We start from the raw sequence: 22146 nt of genomic DNA on the forward strand, positions 1-22146 counted from the left end.
CTGCTTTGATGTTGAAGTAGTTCTTATTTGGTTAAAGGAGGTCATCATGGTGTATGGTAGATATATATATTATTATTGTTTTTACAATCATATATTATTATTATTATTATTATTATTATTATTATTATTATTATTATTATTATTATTATTATTATTATTATTGTCATAATTATTATTATTATTATTGTCATAATTATTATTATCATTATTATTATTATTATTATTATTATTATTATTATTATTATTGTTATTATTATTATATTTTCATCATCATCATCATCATCATTATTGTTGTTATTGTAATTTTCATCATATGCAGTATTTTTTTTATTAATACATTATTACTCTAGTAATTAGTATGAAAACTTCAGCAAGCACAAGTTTAGTTTGAATAGAATTTCTGCAGAAGTTTTTGGTTTTCATGAATTCAGTATGAAATTTTTAAAGTGTATTTGGCATTGCAATGGATGATATGCTTAGTTGAATTAATCTCAGTGTAACACAGTCCACAGTGTTGCTTTTTCTGCAGTCTGCAGTGCTTCTCAGCTTTGTGTGTAGTGATTTCAGAATTTTATATCTAACACATTTTTATTTTAGACTTGACATCACTTAAAAGTAGCCAGTAACAAAGTTTTCTTGATATTTGTAGCTGGAGGAGTATTTAGTTTACTTGGTTTATATATGCTTTTTTGGTAATTATTGCAACAGGGTTAGGCACCAAACTGAGCAATATTTAACACATGCTCTACATAGGTACTGTACTGATGAACAGAATGATGGAATGGATCCACCTTGGTGATAGTACATGGTGGATCTCCATGAGAGGTTTTATTGTGAGTACTGTTCAGTATATTACAGATGTATAAACATATAATATGCTATATAATAAAATGTGTAAAAGGTATCACAGTCTGTCATCCTTTCATAAGGTTAGAAACTATGAATTGTGTAGGGGCTACAGGTTGTGCAAAAAAGAACAATAAAATAAGAAAATGTTGCTTCTTCAAGGAAGAGTCCTAAATAACACTGTTTTTCTTCATGAAAATGAAAATTACTTGATTTCATTAGTATGTTCTGGATTGATTTGTGATTACAGTTGAGTTTTAATGTTTGAGGCAACAGTATTTGCAAGTATGTCACCATTGTTTTCATCATGAATTGCACTTTTGATCTTCTATAACTTCTCTTTATACTTTATTTTATTACAACCCAGTTTGACTTTGTGTACTTGCCTCACAATCCTGTGTGTCTATTTCATTGCACCAATATCGGGGCACGATAATGGAAAAAAAATTATCGGAATAACCAAAAAATCAATAACGATTACCTTATTGGTGATAACTGATAATTAAATGTTAACTGGCAGTGGATACATTGTTTGATAAATAAATTTATGAATCCAAAATTCTAATAATAGCAATAATGATACTGATATTTCAAATATGAAAATAACTAGATCCAATATTCACCTTCATACCATCTTCAAAACATTAGTAAATAATAAAAGAAATTCAGTTATCCTGTCTCTTTATCAATGAAAAATACTATTTTAACGTAATAACTAGATTTTGTAGTTTGAAGCTTAAACTACATTGGAGCCAAAAGTATCGACAATGCCGATAATTCGTTAAGTCAAACAAATGATTATCAGATAACCCATCACCAGATATCGTTACGGCAATAAATTATCATAGGGATTTATCACAATGATTCCCAGTCATGATTGTACTTTTATACTTTTTGATATTTTGATATAGAAACAGAATCACACACACACACACACACACACACACACACACACGCGCGTAGTGGTTAGCACGCTCGACTCACAATCGAGAGGGCCGGGTTCGACTTCCGGCGCGGCGAGGCAACTGGGCAAGTCTCTTAATGTGTGGACCCTGTTCACCTATCAGTAAATAGGTACGGGATGTAACTCGAGGGGTTGTGGCCTCGCTTTCCCGGTGTGTGGAGGGTGTTGTGGTCTCAGTCCTACCCGAAGATCGGTCTATGAGCTCTGAGCTCGCTCCGTAATGGGGAAGACTGGCTGGGTGACCAGCAGGCGACCGTGGTGGTGAATTACACACACACACACACACACACACACACACACACTTAATTTTCGTTTATTTTGTTATGATGTGGCAACCCCCTTTAACTCACTTTCGGGTCTCGGGTCATACTTTGGAGAAGCTTGCTCTATAATGCATTATGTCATGATTTTTAGGTCATGTATGCATTAAAATCACTTTGTAGGTAATGTAGATCTAGGTTACCCGCTTCACAATACAGTGACTTTAGTGAAGCTGGAACGCTTTTATGTCTATTTCTCGCATCTTGCTTAACGGAGGCCATTGAAAGTTATGCTATTCATAGTTCATAATAACACAGCAAAATTATCATTTATGTACATGCAAGTAATCTATTCATTGTTGTTGTTGTTTCATAAAAGTACTGCCATGTGTGGTAATTATTAGAAGTTCGAAACGGCCACTGACGGCAATCAAATAACGTCTCTTACTTAAAGTAAGTCAACGGTTTCTAAACAAAATTAATGAGATCGTAATGAAGTTATATATATATATATATATATATATATATATATATATATATATATATATATATATATATATATATATATATATATATATATATATATATATATATATATATATATATATATATATATATATATATATATATATATATTGCATACATTTGGATTATTTTTAATTTGAAGTCGAGTTCTAGTTTCCGGATTAATTCATGGTTTATTATTATCCCAGATTGTTCCCTTTTATTCTCTTCAAGATGGATTTATCCATTTTCTCCCTATATTTTTTACTATTACATCCATTGCTCCTTGAAATCTTCTCTCCGTTCTCTTCTCACCTACCACAGTCCACACACAACACCTCATAAATTGACCGCAGCAGATAGCGAGGCGAGCTATATAATGTAAGAGGAACCTCTACACTCAATATACTGTTAAGGTTTTAGCACCCTCACGGGGCCTCCTCTCACTCCCCCACCTTCCAAACACCCTTCACCTGCTCATACCCTAGAGCGCCGCTCACCGCGCCACCCCCCTTAGTGAGAGTTGGCCAGTCTGCAACAAGTGACCCACTACAGTTGCTGTGCAGTTCTGTATCCCTCCATATTCTTGGAGGGTTTTCGTCAAACAATTAGAGTGAATATGACAAGTTGCGGTAAAAGTCACACAGTTCCCATAGCCTCGGTCTCGACGGGCAGACCGGTCACCTGCAGGAAACTGCTTCAGGTAAAAGAACTGTATGAATGTTTTATCTCAAACGTTAGAGCTGAGCACAATAAAACAGGAATGATCTCGAGAAGTGAAAAGAAGTTATGAATTGATAGACAGACATGTAGACAGACAGACAGACAGACAGAGAGAGAGAAAAAAATATTATAAAGATAAATGGATACACAAATAGTAGGTAGTTAGGGAGACATTAGCTAAATAATGGAACAAAAAAAATTTTTTGGAAGCAGCTTTTTACCTGTTTATTGTTTTTGACCTGTCACGACACATATATATATATATATATATATATATATATATATATATATATATATATATATATATATATATATATATATATATATATATATATATATATATATATATATATATATATATATATATATATATATATATATATATATATATATATATATATATATATATATATATATATATATATATATATATATATATATATATATATATATATATATATATATATATATATATATATGTAAGCTTTCCATATCGTAAATTTTTATTCCTATAATTACATGAGAACCATGGGCAGCAGGATATGGCGCTGTTCTCTGTAACGACGTTAATTATATACCACGAAATGTAATTGACTTGAATATCTAAAATGACTGCATGTTCATCAGCAGTTATTGTTTACTTTGAGCGTGGGATTGTAATACAAGAGCTAGTGATTTGTAACTAGAAAAGTGTGGTTCGAACGGGAGCGAACACCGCGTTATCGATTCAACTGATTATCACTGTTTGCCGAACTTATCCCCATGTGGACATCCCAATAACCCTCGGCAACTAGCGCCCGCCACAGTCTGTATGACGCTGAGCGGTGAAGCATCATTCCTTATTTTAGCATGGTCGTCATGTACGCCACGTTCCCTTTTGTCAGAGTTTCTTTTTCTTCTTCTATATGTATATGTAAATATTTAAATACACAAACAACCGTTACTTGCAGAAAAATGACAAAAAAAAAAAAAATTGAGTTGTCCAAGAGTCCTTTCCTTTCCTCCCTCTGTCTATTTCATGTCTGCAATTAAAATTCTTCGTAATGATGTTTTCCATGCCCTCGCTGGCCTAAACCCTCGGAGGGCTTATGGACCTGATGGGGTCCCTCCTATTGTTCTCAAAAACTGTTCTTCCGTGCTTGCACCTTGCCTGGCCAAACTCTTTCAGCTTTGTCTGTTGACTTCTACCTTTCCTTCTTGTTGGAAGTTTGCCTACATTCAGCCTGTTCCTAAAAAGGGTGACCGTTCTAATCCCTCAAACTACCGTCCTATAGCTTTAATCTCTTGCTTGTCTAAAGTTTTTGAATCTATCCTGAATAGGAAGATTCTCAAACATCTGTCACTTCACAATCTTCTGTCTGATCGCCAGTATGGCTTCCGTCAAGGTCGCTCTACTGGTGATCTTCTGGCTTTCCTTACTGAGTCTTGGTCATCCTCTTTTAGAGATTTCGGTGAAACTTTTGCTGTCGCGTTAGACATATCAAAAGCTTTTGATAGAGTCTGGCATAAAGCTTTGATTTCAAAACTGCCCTCCTACGGTTTCTATCCTTCTCTCTGCAACTTTATCTCAAGTTTCCTTTCCGACCGCTCTATTGCTGCTGTGGTAGACGGCCACTGTTCTTCTCCTAAATCTATTAATAGTGGTGTTCCTCAGGGTTCTGTCCTGTCATCCACTCTCTTTCTGTTATTCATTAATGACCTTCTTAACCAAATTTTTTGCCCTATCCACTCCTACGCTGATGATACCACCCTACATCTTTCCACGTTTTTTCAGAGACGACCAACCCTTCAGGAAGTCAACAGATCACGCAGGGACGCCACAGAACACCTGACTTCCGATCTTTCTAAGATTTCAGATTGGGGCAGAGAAAATCTAGTAGTTTTCAATGCCTCAAAAATTCAATTCCTCCATTTGTCAACTCGACACAACCTTCCATACAACTATCCCCTCTTCTTCATTGACACTCAACTGTCCTTCACTTATAGTATTAACCGGAAACTTCACATCTCATCTCTTGCTAAAACAGCTTCTATGAAGTTAGACGTTCTCAGGCGTATTAGATAGGATAGAATCAAAAGCTTTTCGTCTCATCAACTCCCCTCCTCTGACTGACTATCGTCAGCCTCTTTCTCACTGCCGGAATGTTGCATCTCTTTCTATCTTTTATCGCTTTTTTCATCCTACCTGCTCTACTGATCTTGCTAACTGCATGCCTCTTCTCTTCCTGCTATCTCGCTCCACAAGGCTTTCTTCTTCCTCTCATACCTATTCTGTCTAACTCTCTAACGCAAGAGTTAACCAGTATTCTCGATCATTCATACCTTTTACTGGTAAACTCTGGAACTCCCTTCCTGCTTCTGTATTTCCGACCCCGGCTTGTCTTCTTTTAAGAGGGAGGTATCGAGGCATTTGCTCCCTAAATTTGGTTGACGCATTTTTTTTCCTGCAGAGAACCAGCACCCAAGTTGACTTTTTTTTTTCTTTCCTTTGCTGGCCCTCTATCCTACATAAAAAAAAAGGTGAACAGTAAGTGTAGGTTATGGGAACACATGTTACGATGCACTCAAACAAAGATCCCTACAGAATTACTGGAGAGAAACAAAAATTATAAAGTCGCTGTGATATGATACTCATGCGGTTTCCAAAGAGGCGAAATTAGAAACACAACGGTAGAGAATGTGCTGTGATGATACTGTTGCAGGACCATGGCGCTGGGCAAAGAGAGAGGGACAAGCCCCGGGCAGTGAGACAGCTAGAGGATGAGCTGCGGTCGGCCTTACGCCGCAGCTTGTGTTTCTCAGAGACAATGTCTCCACCTGCTGGAATGGGTCTCGACGTACACTCTGCAGTAAGTAAGCTTTTTTTTTTTCTCTCTCTCTTTTTTGGTGGCTTTATGCAGCTGCTTCTGCTTCCTCCTCCTCCTCCTCCTCCTCCTCCTCCTCCTCCTCCTCCTCCTCCTCCTCCTCCTCCTCCTCCTCCTCCTCCTCCTCTCCTCCTCCTCCTCCTCCTCCTCCTCCTCCTCCTCCTTCTCCTCCTCCTCCTTCTGCTCTTCCTATTACTACTACTACTACTACTACTACTACTACTACTACTACTACTACTACTACTACTACTACTACTACTACTACTACTACTACTATAAAATGAAACCTTTGATAAAGTTAGTCCCAAACTACATACAGAATTCAGTAGATCACTTCCTGCAGACTGTCTCTTTTATCTGCTCCGTACAGGAGGGTGGCGCCGCATTGGCAGAGGCCCTTAGACGACTTGCGGAGGTGACGCGTCCCTGTGGTGACCTGGTTGCCCTCATCAGCCATGGTTACGACCACGTACAGAATCATTTAGACGCCACAGTCAGACGCCTTCATGCTGCTGAGGTGAGGGCAGAAAATTCTACCCAGTTGCTAATATATATATATATATATATATATATATATATATATATATATATATATATATATATATATATATATATATATATATATATATATATATATATATATATATATATATATATATATATATATATATATATATATATATATATACATATGTATGTATTTTGCAAATTCTTCCTTCCTTCAGTAATGTCTTGCCCCACTCTCTCTCTCTCTCTCTCTCTCTCTCTCTCTCTCTCTCTCTCTCTCTCTCTCTCTCTCTCTCTCTCTCTCTCTCTCTGATTTTTTTTGTCCTGAATGCCTGCCAAGTGATGCAACACATGGAAACTAAAAAGAAAAAAAAAACCTTCCATGGAATGTTGGAACCAAAATTCTTCATCATGAAATTAGTCGGAATCTGATATTCATGTTGATTTTGAGACGTTTGTTTGAACTCGGGAAGTGACAATTGCCTCATGACCGTGTTTCCACCCCAGACGCTGCTCGGACAGACAGATGCCACTCAGAGGGATAAGGAAGCCACTCGCCGGATGGACATCGAGGCTGTTAATGCAAACCTAACGCAGCGCCTGGAGGAGAGCGAAGCAAGGAGCTGCGCTCTTGTCTGTGAGATTCAGCAGGTGAGGGTGATGTGTGAGAGAATACGGAAACTGCGTCTTCACTTCCTGACTGGGGAATGGTTGTTTTGTGGCTGAACTTCAAGAGCGGCAGGAAAGACTCGTACATATGAAGTAGTAGTTGCAGACTTTATTGGTCGCCATTTAGTTTGAGGGTTGGTGCTTTTCTGCTGTCATATTGGAGATCATTGTCTGGCAAGAAATAAATAAAGAAAATATTAATTAATGAATAAAAAAAGAAGCACATATATAAATAGATTTTCCTAGTAGGATAAAGAACACAGTAAAAAGACAATGTGCATAACAATCCCATTCAAACAAAGGAAGGGAGATCACTACTACTACTACTACTACTACTACTACTACTACTACTACTACTACTACTACTACTACTACTACTACTACTACTATCATTACTACTACCATTATTCCTACACTACTACTACTACCACTATAACCATCACCACCACTACTAGTACTACTATTAGAACCAAATATAGGGCCCCAACCATCAGTATCCTTCCTATCACTCGCTGCAGTTGGAAGAGTTCCTTGGTGTGGAGCGGCGGCGTGGACATTGCCTGGAGGAGGAGGTGCGGGGCTGGAGGCGCGGCTACTGGAGGTGAGGTTGTGGGAAAATGAAGAAAAGAAGGGAAGTTGCAAGAAACTGTCGGACCTGCATGTAGAAGTCTTTGCACATATATTACCTCCTTATTTCCACCAATCATTATCCTTTATAAAACAGTCAAAGGTTTTAAAGCTTTTCTTTTGACTCTTCACTAACAGCTTGATTACTTAGTCTATTCCAGTCATCTAACACTCTTTTTGCAAATAGTTTCCTTCATTTTTTCCTTCTTTGAGTTCATTTTTAATCATCTACCACACTATTTGCGAATCACTTCTTTCTATTTCCTTCCTGTCTTTATTTCAAATTTAACCATAAAAAGCTTGAACTCTTTCCCTCACTGACCACTAACTCTAAGGACATTGTTGCGGGACTCCGAATACAGGCGCAGGTCGACGCGGGAGCCCTCAGGAAGAAAATAGCATCGTACATGGGGGAGGGAGACTTCGTGGATCCAAAACTGCTCCAGATTGCCCTGAAAAAGTGCAGGTGAGGAGACGTGATCCCCCCTTCCCCCTACACACACACACACACACACACACACACACACACACACGACAACCACCACTGCCACTCCCACTAGCACCACTGAGGACTGATTACTGTTGCCATTCGTTGTACCAATCATTTTCAGTGGTTGTATTGCAGTTGTTGTTAGTATTTCTTATTACCAAGTACAAAGTTAGGGTTATATTCATTGACCTTATACTTATTTGATTTTTTTGTTTAGTTGTTAGTATATTGATATTATCTAAGTTGTTTTGTTGATTACTGTTGTTGTTATTACTATTACTATTGATATTATTATTATTATTATTATTATTATTATTATTATTATTATTATTATTATTATTATTATTATTATTATTATTATTATTATTATTATTATTGTTATTACTATTACTATTATCATCATTGGAGCATTTGCACAAATTAAATTTACTTTACGTAAGAGCTGCTTTCCGTTCCCGCCTGTAATGTTCATCTTATTTTGAAGTCCTCATTCAGCTCTTGGTCTTATGGTGTGCCATCACTGACCACCGTGAGGACACATCACCCGTCTATGCCTCGACTGTGAAAGAGCCTGCAATCTGTGAGACTGAGATGTGTCTGACTTGTCTACCTGGTTGTCCATTAACATTTTCTTACACCGATTTTCTTCGTCTTTTCGAGAGAGAGAGAGAGAGAGAGAGAGAGAGAGAGAGAGAGAGAGAGTATATTTCCATCAGCCCCATCCCGCCAGAGAGGACCTGAGCAGCAAGACGCGGCTGCTGCAGAGATGGAGAGGCAGTACAGGGAGGTGGTGCCGCGCGCTGACTTTGACCGCCTGCAGCGTCGCCTCGCTTCCCTCACCAACACACACAGGCAGCTCTCTCACGTGCACGAGCTTCTCAAGGACCAGCACGAGACCATCGTCAGTAAGTATATCAAGTTTTCCAGCATCAGCTCGTCTTATTCTGCTATTCAAAACTCTCTCTCTCTCTCTCTCTCTCTCTCTCTCTCTCTCTCTCTCTCTCTCTCTATATATATATATATATATATATATATATATATATATATATATATATATATATATATATATATATATATATATATATATATGAATTTTACAATTAACCAACGCGTTTACATGTCTTATACATACAATTAACATGGAAATCATATTGTTGTTCCTTTCTGCTCTAAAAAGAATGGGAATGATTAAGAGCATGGAATTAATGTTTTTTTCTGTAACAAGTTTCTTGTGATTGTTTAATTTGAAAGAGTGATTACTTTTGTCTCATTATCGTGGCTAAGGCTTTTTTTATGTTTTTCGTCTCGGTTTTGGGTTGACGGTGTTACAGGAGTGTAAGTGAGTCTCCCACAAAAAATAGAATACATTTTCCTTTGTTTAGTTTGACTTCAGAAAGTTTACCTGAACTACATGTGTGGACCTCTCCTCACTCGCTTGTGTGTATGTGTGTGTGTGTGTGTGTGTGTGTGTGTGTGTGTGTGTGTGTGTGTGCTGGCAGGGTCACAAGAGGAAATCCTGGAGGAGAGAGACAGACTTAGTGAAGAGAACCACAGACTGCGACGCTCCGCCACACCGAGGCCAGACTGGAATAGGTGAGGCTCCTCCTTCCTCCATTGGTGGTGTGGTGCTTCCTTCCGCAGACACTCTGTTCCCCATTCTGTCTCTACCTCTGCTGTTCCCTTCTTTATTTTCTCATATTTTTGTTTTCTTTATTATGGTTCTTTAGTTTCTTCTTCCGTTTCTCCCCCCCCTCTCTCTCTCTCTCTCTCTCTCTCTCTCTCTCTCTCTCTCTCTCTCTCTCTCTCTCTCTCTCTCTCTCTCTCTCTCTCTCTCTCTCTCTCTCTCTCTCTCTCTCTCTCTCTCTCTCTCTCTCTCTCTCTCTCTCTCTCTCTCTCTCTCTCTCTCTCTTTTATGTAAATATAACTTAGTACAAAGGACCATGTACCCAAAGGCGCACTGTCGTGTGCTACCTATTCTAATGGTACTACTATATATTTGTTTACAATATTTACAAAACTCTAAAGATAGATAATATACAAAATAGTCAGTACATAAATGGAGCACTATTCACTTTCACCGCACTGCACTGCACTGAGTGTCACGTCACGATGAGTGTCAGAGGAGTTGCAGTGTCTGTCTCCACTTATGAGCCATCAGTTTGACTCTGTAAGTGTTCATCTCCTGGAAGTGAGGCACCGCGGCCGTGAACAAGTTCCACATCCTGGAGACACGTCCTGCGAAGGTGCGTTGGTGCTGACACCCATGGGAACGTGGCACTTCTACGGCGTCACTACCATTGAATACCGTTCTCGTACCCTATGTGGAGATTCTTAGTGGATGACGCAGCCCCGCCAGATAAAAACATAAGAAAAGAAGGAAGCTGCAAGAGGCCTCCAGGCCTCTACGAGGCAGTCCCTGTGTGCTTAAGCTACTTAATTCCATCTATCTTCCCCATCCATGAACTTATCTAACCTTCTTTTAAAGCTCCCTATTGACTCAGCCCTAGCTACATCACCACTGAGATCGTTCCATTCATCTGCCACTCTGTTTGAAAACTAGTTTCTTCCTATTTCTTTCCTAAACCTGAATTTTTCAAGTTTAAACCCATTATTTCTGGTTCTGTCCCCGCTACTGATCCTAAGAACTACATTCATGTCCCCTTTGTTAAAACCCTTATACCACTTAAATATTTCTATCAGGTCTCCTCTTAACCTACGTCTCTCTAAGGAATGCAGATTAAGATTTTTCAGTCTCTCTTCATAGGGAATATCCCTCATTCCCTGTATCTTTTTAGTCATCCTCCTTTGCACTGACTCCAAGAGAGCTATGTGGGGACCAGAATTGTACCGCATAGTCAAGATGAGGCCTGACCAGCGCCAAATATAATTTTAGTATTACTTCAGTACCCCTGCCTTTAACACTTCTAAAACTGAATTCTAATACTCTATTCGTTTTATTCCTGGCCTCGATACATTGCTTCCTTGTACCGAGATCGGAGATAACTATGACTCCTAAATCTTTCTCATACTTGGAACTTCCTAGTGCCACGTTATCTATCGTGTACCTATTGCTTGGATTATCTCTACCTACGCTCAGCACCCTGCACTTGTTGATATTGAACTGCATTTGCCATCTATCTGTCCATGTGGCACTTTTTGCACCTTATGGAACACTTCAATCGCCGCCACGTCTCTGCATGCGGTGTTCCAGTGAATCGAGAGGATGCTTAGGCTCTGGGTGAGGTGGGGGATGCGGGATCTACTAGCCGTAAGGCGCAGCGTTGAGTGCTGTCCAGCCTCCTTCTGTGTGCATCGGCACAGGACATCCAGGAGAGTGCTGCGTACTCCAGGTGGGGCCGTACCTATGCCTTGTACAGCAGCAGCAGTCTCCCCTTCCTGTCGAGCGGAGATCCTGTGAGAGGCTGTCTTGGCAATGGTTTTGACACGGCTGTCAAACTGTCTCTCTCTCTCTCTCTCTCTCTCTCTCTCTCTCTCTCTCTCTCTCTCTCTCTCTCTCTCTCTCTCTTCTTTTTTATTTCTTGTTGGTAAATTTAATTGTGTTCTTTCGTTTTTCCTTTTTGTTTTAATTATTCCTTTTCCTTCCTTTCTCCACTCCCTTACCTCCGTCACCTTTTGTTATGCTGAAATGCTTTTTTTCTAAGAATTTTTCATGAGTTTTGTTTTTTTCATTTCCGCTATTTCTTCTACCCTTTTTTTTCCAATCCATATTTTCGTTAGTTTTATTATTCTTTTTACTATAATTATCGTTTCACGCTTCCTTTAAATCTATTAGAATATATAAATAAATATATATATATATATATATATATATATATATATATATATATATATATATATATATATATCTGTCTGTGTGTGTGTGTGTTTCACTGTTTGATCTGCTGCAGTCTCTGACGAGACAGCCAGACGTTACCCTACGGAACGAGTTCAGAGCTCATTATTTCCGATCTTCGGATAGGCCTGAGACCAGGCACACACCACACACCGGGACAACAAGGTCACAACTCCTCGATTTACATCCCGTACCTACTCACTGCTAGGTGAACAGGGGCTACACGTGAAAGGAGACACACCCAAATATCTCCACCCGGCCGGGGAATCGAACCCCGGTCCTCTGGCTTGTGAAGCCAGCGCTCTAACCACTGAGCTACCGTGTGTGTGTGTGTGTGTGTGTATTTACCTAGTTGTATTTACCTAGTTATAGTTTTACAGGGCCTGGGCTTTACGCTCGTGTGGCCCTGTCTCCATATCTACACTTATCCAATTTTTCTTTAAAGCAATGCACACTCTTTGCTGACACCACTTCCTCACTCAAACTGTTCCAAGTCTCAACACATCTTTGCGGGAAACTATATTTTTTAACATCTCTCAGACATCTTCCCTTCCTCAGTTTTTTACTATGCGATCTTGTGCTTCGAATGTCATATTCTTCTCTCAGGATCAGTTTCTCATTATCCACTTGATCCATTCCGTTAATTAATTCATAAACTTGTATCAGATCCCCTCTCTCCCTTCTCTGTTCCAGGGTTGGTAGATCCATAGCCTTTAGTCTCTCCTCATATGTTATCCCTTCAAATTCTGGAACCATTCTTATAGCCATTTTTTGTAGTCTCTCCAACTTCCTTATATGTTTCTTTTTATGAGGGGTCCACACAACTCCTGCATATTCCAATCTGGGTCTTATTATAGTACTTATCAATTTCTTCATCATTTCTTTGTCCATGTAGTGAAATGCTAATCCAATATTCCGTAGCAAATTATATGTCTCTGAAAATTCTATCATTCTTATCATTTGGCCACTTACATCCCTTTGTCCCTCTCATTCTTAGCATTTGCATTTCTTTTCCACCTTTTCATCCTGAGGCCAATCCCTCTGCTGCTGTTACACCTTCCTCTTGTGTTACTCAGCTTTTCTAACCTTGTCTGCTTCGTGCACAGGGACTCACTATACAAGTAGTTGCCTTCTGATCTTCCCTTTTTTCCTACTATTATCCTCCTGTGCATCTGTTAACTATTCACTGTGTCTACGAGCATTTTCATTTCTACAATTTTTCATGCCAGCCGCTCGCTATGTTTGTCTTCTTTCCTTTGCATATTTAATTCCTTTGGTATGATGTTTCTTCACCTCCTGCTCACCGTCGTCGTTCAGGGTGGCGGAGTACGTGGAGGGCGGCATCGGTCGGTGGCGTGAGGTGTCCAATGGTAGAAGTAGCGACCAGCTCGTGGACGTCCTCGTGTCGGAGCTCACTGGATCACAGTTGCCTTCCTCCAACGAATTCATTGACTGCAAGGTGAGTGGCACTGATTTCAATCCTTATAATATATGCACCATTGGGAATAAGTACCTGAAGAGATAGGAGTCAGTCATGACTGGTGCGAAAGAGACATTTTAATTTGAAGAAGAGATTGAAACTAATCTTGTGAGGAAAAGCGATTAGACTAAGTGGTTGGAAGTAAAACATATAGTTCATATTAATGAATTAAAAACAATACAGTCATTCATTGCATTTAGGTAATCTCGAGGCTCTAGTAAATACATCTTATACAGATACTAACTATATATATCACTACTGGCAAGGCACTTCGTCTGTCGGTACTTTATTTCCCAGTGGTCCCCTGCTCAGGACACACACACACACACACACACACACACACACACACACACACACACACACACACACACACACACACACACACACACACACACACACACACACACACACACACACACACACACAGCTCAGGCCCTGTAAAACTACAACTAGGTAAATACACACACACACACACACACACACACACACACACACACACACACACACACACACACACACACACACACACACACACCTTGCCTGTTAGTGTTGTCCAAGCATAACATCTACAGTACACAAATAGCAGTTCAGTTTAGAGTAGTTAGTCACATGTTTTACCTTTTAAGAGTACGTTTTGTTTTGGTGACCTGGAATTTCAATGTCAAATGCTCATTGCCACAAATCCAGCAGTCAGGGTTTGAGTCTGAGGGGGACAGACAATCTGCCTTTCCTTATATCATCTTCTCTCCATTTTTTTTTTCTTTTATTCTAACGTATGAAGGAAGCTCATCAGGAGATATAGAAATGAAAATAGAGAAATTTTGCTTAATTATCAATCAAATCTTCCTAACGTCAGTAAATAAGTAAATAAATTAATAAGAAAAAGATGAATAAGAGACAAAAAAATGAAATACAATATGACAAGCACATAAAAAAAATAATAAACATACTAATAAAAAAAATACACCAATAAAGAAAAAAAAACGAACAATTGGGAAAAATCCAATAAGTAGGATAGATAATTCGGCAGGAGTCTTGGTGCTTTTCTCTTGAAGTATCTGGTAGGAGGAGAAAAAGAAAAAACGGAAACGCAAAGGATTCCAGTGAAATAAATTAAAGTGATAAGCTAAGAATGAGTAGAAAGTCCTGTGCTGTAAGGTGTGGGTGGTGGGGCTGGGTTGCAAGTAGCAGGGCAGTCATGTAGTTGTTGAACAATGAATATAGTGAAAAAAATAAAGACAGAAAATAGAAAGGATGCAACAGTTCACGGGGGTGTAAAACATTGAGTACTGTCGAGTAAAGGAGTGAAGTCAATGAAGCCAATAGGGTTTATCTCCCCATTTGTTAAAGCGCCCATATACATACAAGAGCCGAACCCCTAGACGAGGAGGGATTACTTGTAACCTCTCAAAAGTATGGAAACCTTTTAGGTAGTTGTGGAACAGCTAAGCGTTCCGTTTGTACGTTGGTCAGGTGTATTTATCACGGCGGAAGGAAAGAGAGAGAGAGAGAGAGAGAGAGAGAGAGAGAGAGAGAGAGAGAGAGAGAGAGAGAGAGAGAGAGAGAGAGCGCGTCTTCTTTTGACATACTTTTCAAGCTGAGTGACTTAATCGGGATTATCCATTTATTTTCTTTATTTATTTCTCTCTCTCTCTCTCTCTCTCTCTCTCTCTCTCTCTCTCTACGTGAATATGTGCACCACCATTGTGTTTCGCGTTTTCCTGCACCCTTCCTCTGAATTTCACAATTTCACGTACTATGCATGAGCATTGGATACAAAAGGATGATATTCAATATTTGTGAAGTTACATTGATAACATAAAAGTGTAAGATGAGTTATAATTTAAAATATATTAAACAAAAAAATGAATTTAAAGTAAAATTTACTATACATGATATAAGAGATGACGTTGTATACTGAAGTATTAAAATTGGATCAAAAGTCATGACAGCATAAAATGATATGTGGTAATGCATTTAATCAATGAAACATAGCATATGGAGCTCATGGTTGTAACTTGTTAAAATGCTGCTCTTGCAATCGTGTTTTAAAGGTGGTGAGGGATGAAACATGTCTTATGTCATTTGGGAGACTATTCCCGAGAGAAGGTCCAGCTACTTATTGGGACTTGGTATCCGAATTAGTGTTACATATGGGGACGTGAAACTGCTTTCGTTGCCTTGTACTGACAGCATGGTTATGTATGTCGCTCACTGTGAGGACTGCTATGAGTACTACCGATACTACCATCATTACATTAATAACAATAAATATTGCTACGCTATTTCTACTCCTACTACTATTAATACTACTACTACTGTTACAACAACAACAACAACAACTACTACTACTACTACTACTACTACTACTACAACTTGCAAAACTCAGGGCACGGAGGAAGGGGTTCCGGCGTACCTGCGTTACGAGGGAAGCGTGAGGAACAGACGGTTAGGCAAGAGGGACCTGACACTGCTCATTGATGACATCTGGCGGGAGAAGCGGCGGCAGGGCGATCACGAGTCCATGGACCAGTTCGTCGATATGTATTTCAAGGAGAGGTGCGATGTCCCTAATTCCTTCCTTCCTGTTCTTCTTTGACGTCTCTGTTTCTGTGGGTAAATACGTACGTAAAGTACGTATATGTGTATATGTGCATATTTGATTTTATTTTTACTTTGAAATGAAAATGTGTGTGTGTGTGCATATGTGTGTAATTCACCACCACCACCACGGTCGTCTGCTAGTCACCCAGCCAGTCTTCCCCATTACGGAGCGAGCTCAGAGCTCATAGACCGATCTTCAGGTAGGACTGAGACCACAACACACTCCACACACCGGGAAAGCGAGGCCACAACCCCTCGAGTTACATCCCGTACCTATTTACTGCTAGGTGAACAGGGGCCACACATTAAGAGGCTTGCCCATTTGCCTCGCCGCGCCGGGATTCGAACCCGGCCCTCTCGATTGTGAGTCGAGCGTGCTAACCACTACACTATGCGGTGTGTGTATTTACCTAGTTGTATTTACCTAGTTGTAGTTTTACAGGGCCTGGGCTTTATGCTCGTGTGGTCCCGTCTCCATATCTACACTTATCCAATTTTTCTTTAAAACTATGTACACTCTTTGCTGATACCACTTCCTCACTCAAACTGTTCCAAGTCTCAACACATCTTTGCGGGAAACTAAATTTTTTAACATCTCTCAGACATCGTCCCTTCCTTAGTTTCTTACTATGCGATCTTGTGCTTCTAAAGTCATATTCTTCTCTCAGGATCAGTTTCTCATTATCCACTTCATCCATTCCGTTAATCAATTTATAAACTTGTATCAGATCCTCTCTCTCTTCTCTGCTCCAAGGTTGGTAGATCCATTGCCTTTAGTCTCTCCTCATATGCCATCCCTTTAAATTCTGGAACCATTCTTGTAGCCATTTTTGTAGTCTCTCTAATTTTCTTATGTGTTTCTTTTTATGAGTCCACACAACTCCTGCATATTCCAATCTAGGTCTTATTTTAGTACTTATCAATTTCTTCATCATTTCCTTGTCCATATAGTGAAATGCTACTCCAATATTCCTTAGCAAATTATACGTCTCTCTGAAAATTCTATCAATATGGCTAACCGGTTGATTATTTTCTTCCATTGTCACTCCCAAGTCCTTTTCCTTTTTACTTTTCTAGTTCTACTCCATCTCCCATATTATAGATTCCCACTGGTCGTCTTTCACTTTTTCCCATTTCCATGACATGGCTTTTGTCCACATTGAATTCCATCTCCCATTTTTTGCTCCATTTCCAGATCTTGTTTAAGTCTTCCTGTAGTATTTCACAATCCTCTTGTGTGTGTGTGTGTGTGTGTGTGTGTGTGTGTGTGTGTGTGTGTGTGTGTGTGTGTGTGTGAACAGTTTGTCAGTTCCTAAAATACCTTTTCTCATGCATCTTACATCCATGTTTACTTTGGAGTGTCATGCTGGCATGTGGCCTACACAGATACCACTTGGAGGAGGTGCGGGCAGAGTGGTGCTACTCCTTGGCCGATGCTTGCCAACGGCTGGCTCATGACGAGCAGGTGAGGCTCCTGCAGCTCAGTAAGCATAGACGTCACTCTGAGTAATAGCACACTAGAAGTGTTTGAATCGTCATATCAATTACTATGAAACATTATAGGATAGTCAAAAAGCTTGTGATCATTTTCCATCTAACGATGGTCATGGGAGGTGACTCCAAGACTTCCCTTGATCACCAAACAGACCCTTATGTTTTGGCTGACACATCTAACTAGGCAGTTCCCTATCACAGCCTTACCTCTTGACATTCCTCGCCGTTCTGATGATTATAAAATTGAAACGTAACGGTGTGTAAAGCCTGTTCATCTCACTTGACTTTTGCTAGGGTAGTTTCTTTTTTTATTTCTCTTTATTTGTTCGTTTTTTTTTTTTTTTTTTTTTGAGTCCGTGAATTGCCTATTTTATCCCATTTTCTGCGAATGAATGTGAAAATTTAACCTCTATTCACGGTGCCGCCAGGTGGGACTGTTCTGGGGCATCTTGTGTGGCCAGGTGCAGGAGCAAGTGTATCATCACCAGGTGGACAGCGTGTTGGCCCTGCATGCTGCTGTTAAGCTCGCCGATCCCCTCGACAAGGTAAATATGGTGGTGGTGTCCACAGACTTGCTTTAAACAACTTCGTATGTGTTTGGTTGCCATTATGAGTGTCCTTCGTGCAGGACATCACGCCGTCTTGTCGCTCCTTCTGGGATGACGTAGACACACACACACACACACACACACACACACACACACACACAGTAACTCGAGACGTTCTTACTCAACCAAAATAAAACTATGAACTAAAATATTTGAACAATATCATCATTCATTTAGCTGTCAGTGGTGCCTTTTGAAACTCCACTCTAAGCTTTCAGTGGATAATTTCTATCAAGTCTGAGAACCTGTAGTAGTCAGAGGAGAATGTATATTTAAGTCTCTACGAAAGGGCGCCGCTTCCTTTAGTCTACCCCTTGACAGATAATCGCATTTATGCCGGAACACAAAACAAACACTGACTTCAGAACGACGTCTCCGGCATCAAAAGAGACTCAACTTTACAAATCGGATTTAAAAGCATATTCCCCTATATCCCATTAGAATAGTTACTAGAGCTTCTGTCTTCCTCACTTTCGTTTCTATCCCTTCTCTTCTTTTTCTTTCTTGTGGTTCTGTTACCTATTATAATTGCTGCTACTATGGACTTTTCTCTCTCCATCTCAGGGACTGGTGCCTCGCGCGGCGCTGGAGGAGGCCCTACGCGCTGTGTTTCCTCTCAAACCCGAGGAAAAAGTTAAAATACTGATGGAGATCGCGGGTCGCGCAGCCTCCGCTAAAGATCCAAACCTCATCAAGTACAACAATCTCTTCCAACAGGTGTGTATGTGTGTGTGTGTGTGTGTGTGTGTGTGTGTGTGTGTGTGTGTGTGTGTGTGTGTGTGTGTGTGTGTGTGTGTGTTTGTTTGCGTGTGTGTGTGTGTGTGTGTGTGTGTGTGTGTGTGTGTGTGTGTGTGTGTGTGTGTGTGTGTGTGTGTGTGTGTGTGTAAAACTAGGATGGCATGGTACAGGGTGAGTGTGCAGGGACGCGTACACCACTGGGGACGGAGGTGGTGCAGCAGGCGAGGGACGAGCAGGACGCCTACATTCAGGAACTACTGCAGGAGGTGGGCTACGGCGCTGTAGACGTGACGGTGAGGGAGCTGAGCCGTGCCTTCACCATCATCGATCCAAGGATAGGTGAGTTACAGGGAAGGGAGGGGTGGTGTGGGAGAAAGAAGGGTTAAAGGGACAGTGTTTAAGAAGGGAGAGACAACAAAGATGGTGTTATGAAGGGAAGAGTCAGGTACAGGGATATGAGAGGCTACGGCGCCCTAGGGTGGAAGAATGACATGTCAGCAGGTAAAAAAATGTATATTTCATTATGATATACTGCTCTGTACGTACACAACACACACACACACACACACACACACACACACACACTTCACGAGCAAGCTCAGAGCTCATAGACTGATCTTCGGGTAGGACTGAGACCACAACACACTCCACACCAGGACAGCGAGGCCACAACCCCCTCGAGTTACATCCCGTACCTACTTGCTGCTAGGTGAACACGGGCTACACATTAAGAGGCTTGCCCACTTGCCTCGCCGTTTCCCGGGACTCGAACCTGGACCCTCTTGATTGTAAGCTGAGCGTGCTGTTTGTGTGTTTCACTGTTTGATCTGCTGCAGCCTCTGACGAGACAGCCAGACGTTACCCTACGGAACGAGCTCAGAGCTCATTATTTCCGATCTTCGGATAGGCCTGAGACCAGGCACACACCACATACCGGGACAACAAGGTCACAACTCCTCGATTTACATCCCGTACCTACTCACTGCTAGGTGAACAGGGGCTACACGTGAAAGGAGACACATCCAAATATCTCCACCCGGCTGGGGAATCGAACCCCAGTCCTCTGGCTTGTGAAGCCAGCGCTCTAACCACTGAGCTACCGGGCGTGTGTGTGTGGATGTGTGTGTGTGTGTGTGTGTGTGTGTGTGTGTGTGTGTGTGTGTGTGTGTGTGTTTCGTCCTTTGAAGTACCTTTATGATCTATGTTGTGTACACCCAGGGGTATACGGGCACCAATTTGAACAACACTGACCTACATTATACATGTCAACCTGCGTGGTTAACATGTATGTTAATATGTAGCCCATTTAGAGAACGTGGCGGGGAGCATCTCCATATTCAAATAGGGCCGGAGCGAAGGAGCCCGGTGTCTCCTCCTGTTTGTTCCTACGATGTATAAGGTGCAGACTGTAGAGGGCAAGGGAAGTTTAGTTACCCTGATTCACTTTAAAGATGTCTTGCCTCACTCCCTCCTTTTATGGGAAGTATCAGCTTAGTGTATAGAAGGATACTTCATGATTTAAAAACGTCCTATATATTCATTCTTATCATCTTATAAAACAAGTTCTAGATTAGCTGTGACATAATTCCTACGCTCCGAAAAGCTCTCAGTCATAACAGTCCAATGAAATACAAGAAAAGTAACATGGGTAGAATTCATGATGTAGGTTATAAAAGCTCGTTAATATTGTGATGAATTATATGTGTGCTTTGTGTTGATGTAATTAAAATGTGGAGTGGCATGAGTAGGTGGCGACAGTGTGTATGATATAGACTAGAGAGCATACACTCAAATCCTGAAGGCTGTTTCTTCACAGAGCAGAAAGATCTGGACGCCTACCTAGAGTGGGTCTTCAACGTGTCCAAGGAGAACCTCAAGACGTGCCCGCCTGTGCCGCTGCCTCTGCTCGCAGCCAGGCTGCAGACAGGACACATCGTCAGGATCGGCGCTCGGTCATGAAATGTTACGGCCAAGAGGAAGAAACAAAGGTGTTGTTAAAGGGGAGAAAAACAATCGCACATCATTCGTTATTCCTACGAGTGTAATCATTCTAAAGAGAGAGAGAGAGAGAGAGAGAGAGAGAGAGAGAGAGAGAGAGAGAGAGAGAGAGAGAGAGAGAGAGAATATATATATATATATATATATATATATATATATATATATATATATATATATATATATATATATATATATATATATATATATATATATATATATATATATATACATATGCTGATTTTCCATTTTTTCAGTGTTGATTCCGGATCATATACCGAAATTCACTTTTTTTCTACTTCTTGGTAAATATTTTCAGTTTATCAAATCCTACACTCATGTATGTGAAATATTATAAACCTCGTTTCTTTTTCCTCGCTGGAATGCAGGTGTCAGAGGCAACTGACAGTAACCCCTTCTTTGTTCCCTTCTATTTTCTCCATCAGCACTTTCAATTCAAAGCTGGATTTTGCACCAACCTGAGCTACAAATTAATTTACTCTCTTGCCCATGCTCTGCATTACAAAATGAGCAGTCATATCAGGGTGAAGTGACAGTGCAGAGAGTAAAGGGTATCCTAACAAGCAAGGTGCCACCTCTTCCTTACTGGAACCTTTGCCCTGAATTTGTGGGGCATACGAATTAGTTTTATGATATGTATATCCTACGTATATGCCCATATCAGACCTGTAAGTGATCATACTGATAGGAGTACATGATATATCGGCAGTAGTCAACTGTTTGATGTCCAGGACGACAGAAGCGTGAAGTAAAGGTGAGTACAGAGGACTTCAGCAGGTTATATCTAACGTGTGAGTGACGCCATATATTGGGGGTGAATTTTAGTAGCCCTAGAAGATGTTGATTGTTAATCCGACTGTAAGAGGCTTCCGGCAAGGAGCTTAGTGGATGAAAAAGTT

General features: G+C 40.3%; 1 protein-coding gene across 1 annotated transcript; it reads left to right on the forward strand.

Annotated features, from left to right (window-relative positions):
* The first annotated feature begins 773 nt into the window (after positions 1-773).
* Positions 774-21230, forward strand: LOC123504423 (translin-associated factor X-interacting protein 1-like). The gene is made up of 16 exons (XM_045254934.1): positions 774-833; positions 2998-3144; positions 6000-6146; positions 6532-6678; positions 7176-7319; positions 8264-8430; positions 8950-8983; positions 9185-9359; positions 9954-10047; positions 13625-13766; positions 16177-16346; positions 17778-17856; positions 18314-18430; positions 19058-19210; positions 19387-19570; positions 21048-21230. The coding sequence occupies exons 1-16, from the start codon at positions 774-776 to the stop codon at positions 21188-21190; spliced, it is 2103 nt and encodes a 700-aa protein (XP_045110869.1). The 3' UTR covers positions 21191-21230.
* The last annotated feature ends 916 nt before the right edge of the window (positions 21231-22146 follow it).

Source organism: Portunus trituberculatus, chromosome 16 (assembly GCF_017591435.1).
Source record: "Portunus trituberculatus isolate SZX2019 chromosome 16, ASM1759143v1, whole genome shotgun sequence".
Taxonomy (NCBI): domain Eukaryota; kingdom Metazoa; phylum Arthropoda; class Malacostraca; order Decapoda; family Portunidae; genus Portunus; species Portunus trituberculatus.

Excerpts from the sequence above, each read along its gene's own strand:
- LOC123504423 (XM_045254934.1), top strand. The coding sequence starts at position 774 with ATGATGGAATGGATCCACCTTGGTGATAGTACATGGTGGATCTCCATG. Across the intron at positions 8,984-9,184 it reads GTGTGCCATCACTGACCACC|AGAGGACCTGAGCAGCAAGA; the intron begins GTGAGGACACAT and ends CCATCCCGCCAG. Across the intron at positions 16,347-17,777 it reads GATATGTATTTCAAGGAGAG|ATACCACTTGGAGGAGGTGC; the intron begins GTGCGATGTCCC and ends TGGCCTACACAG.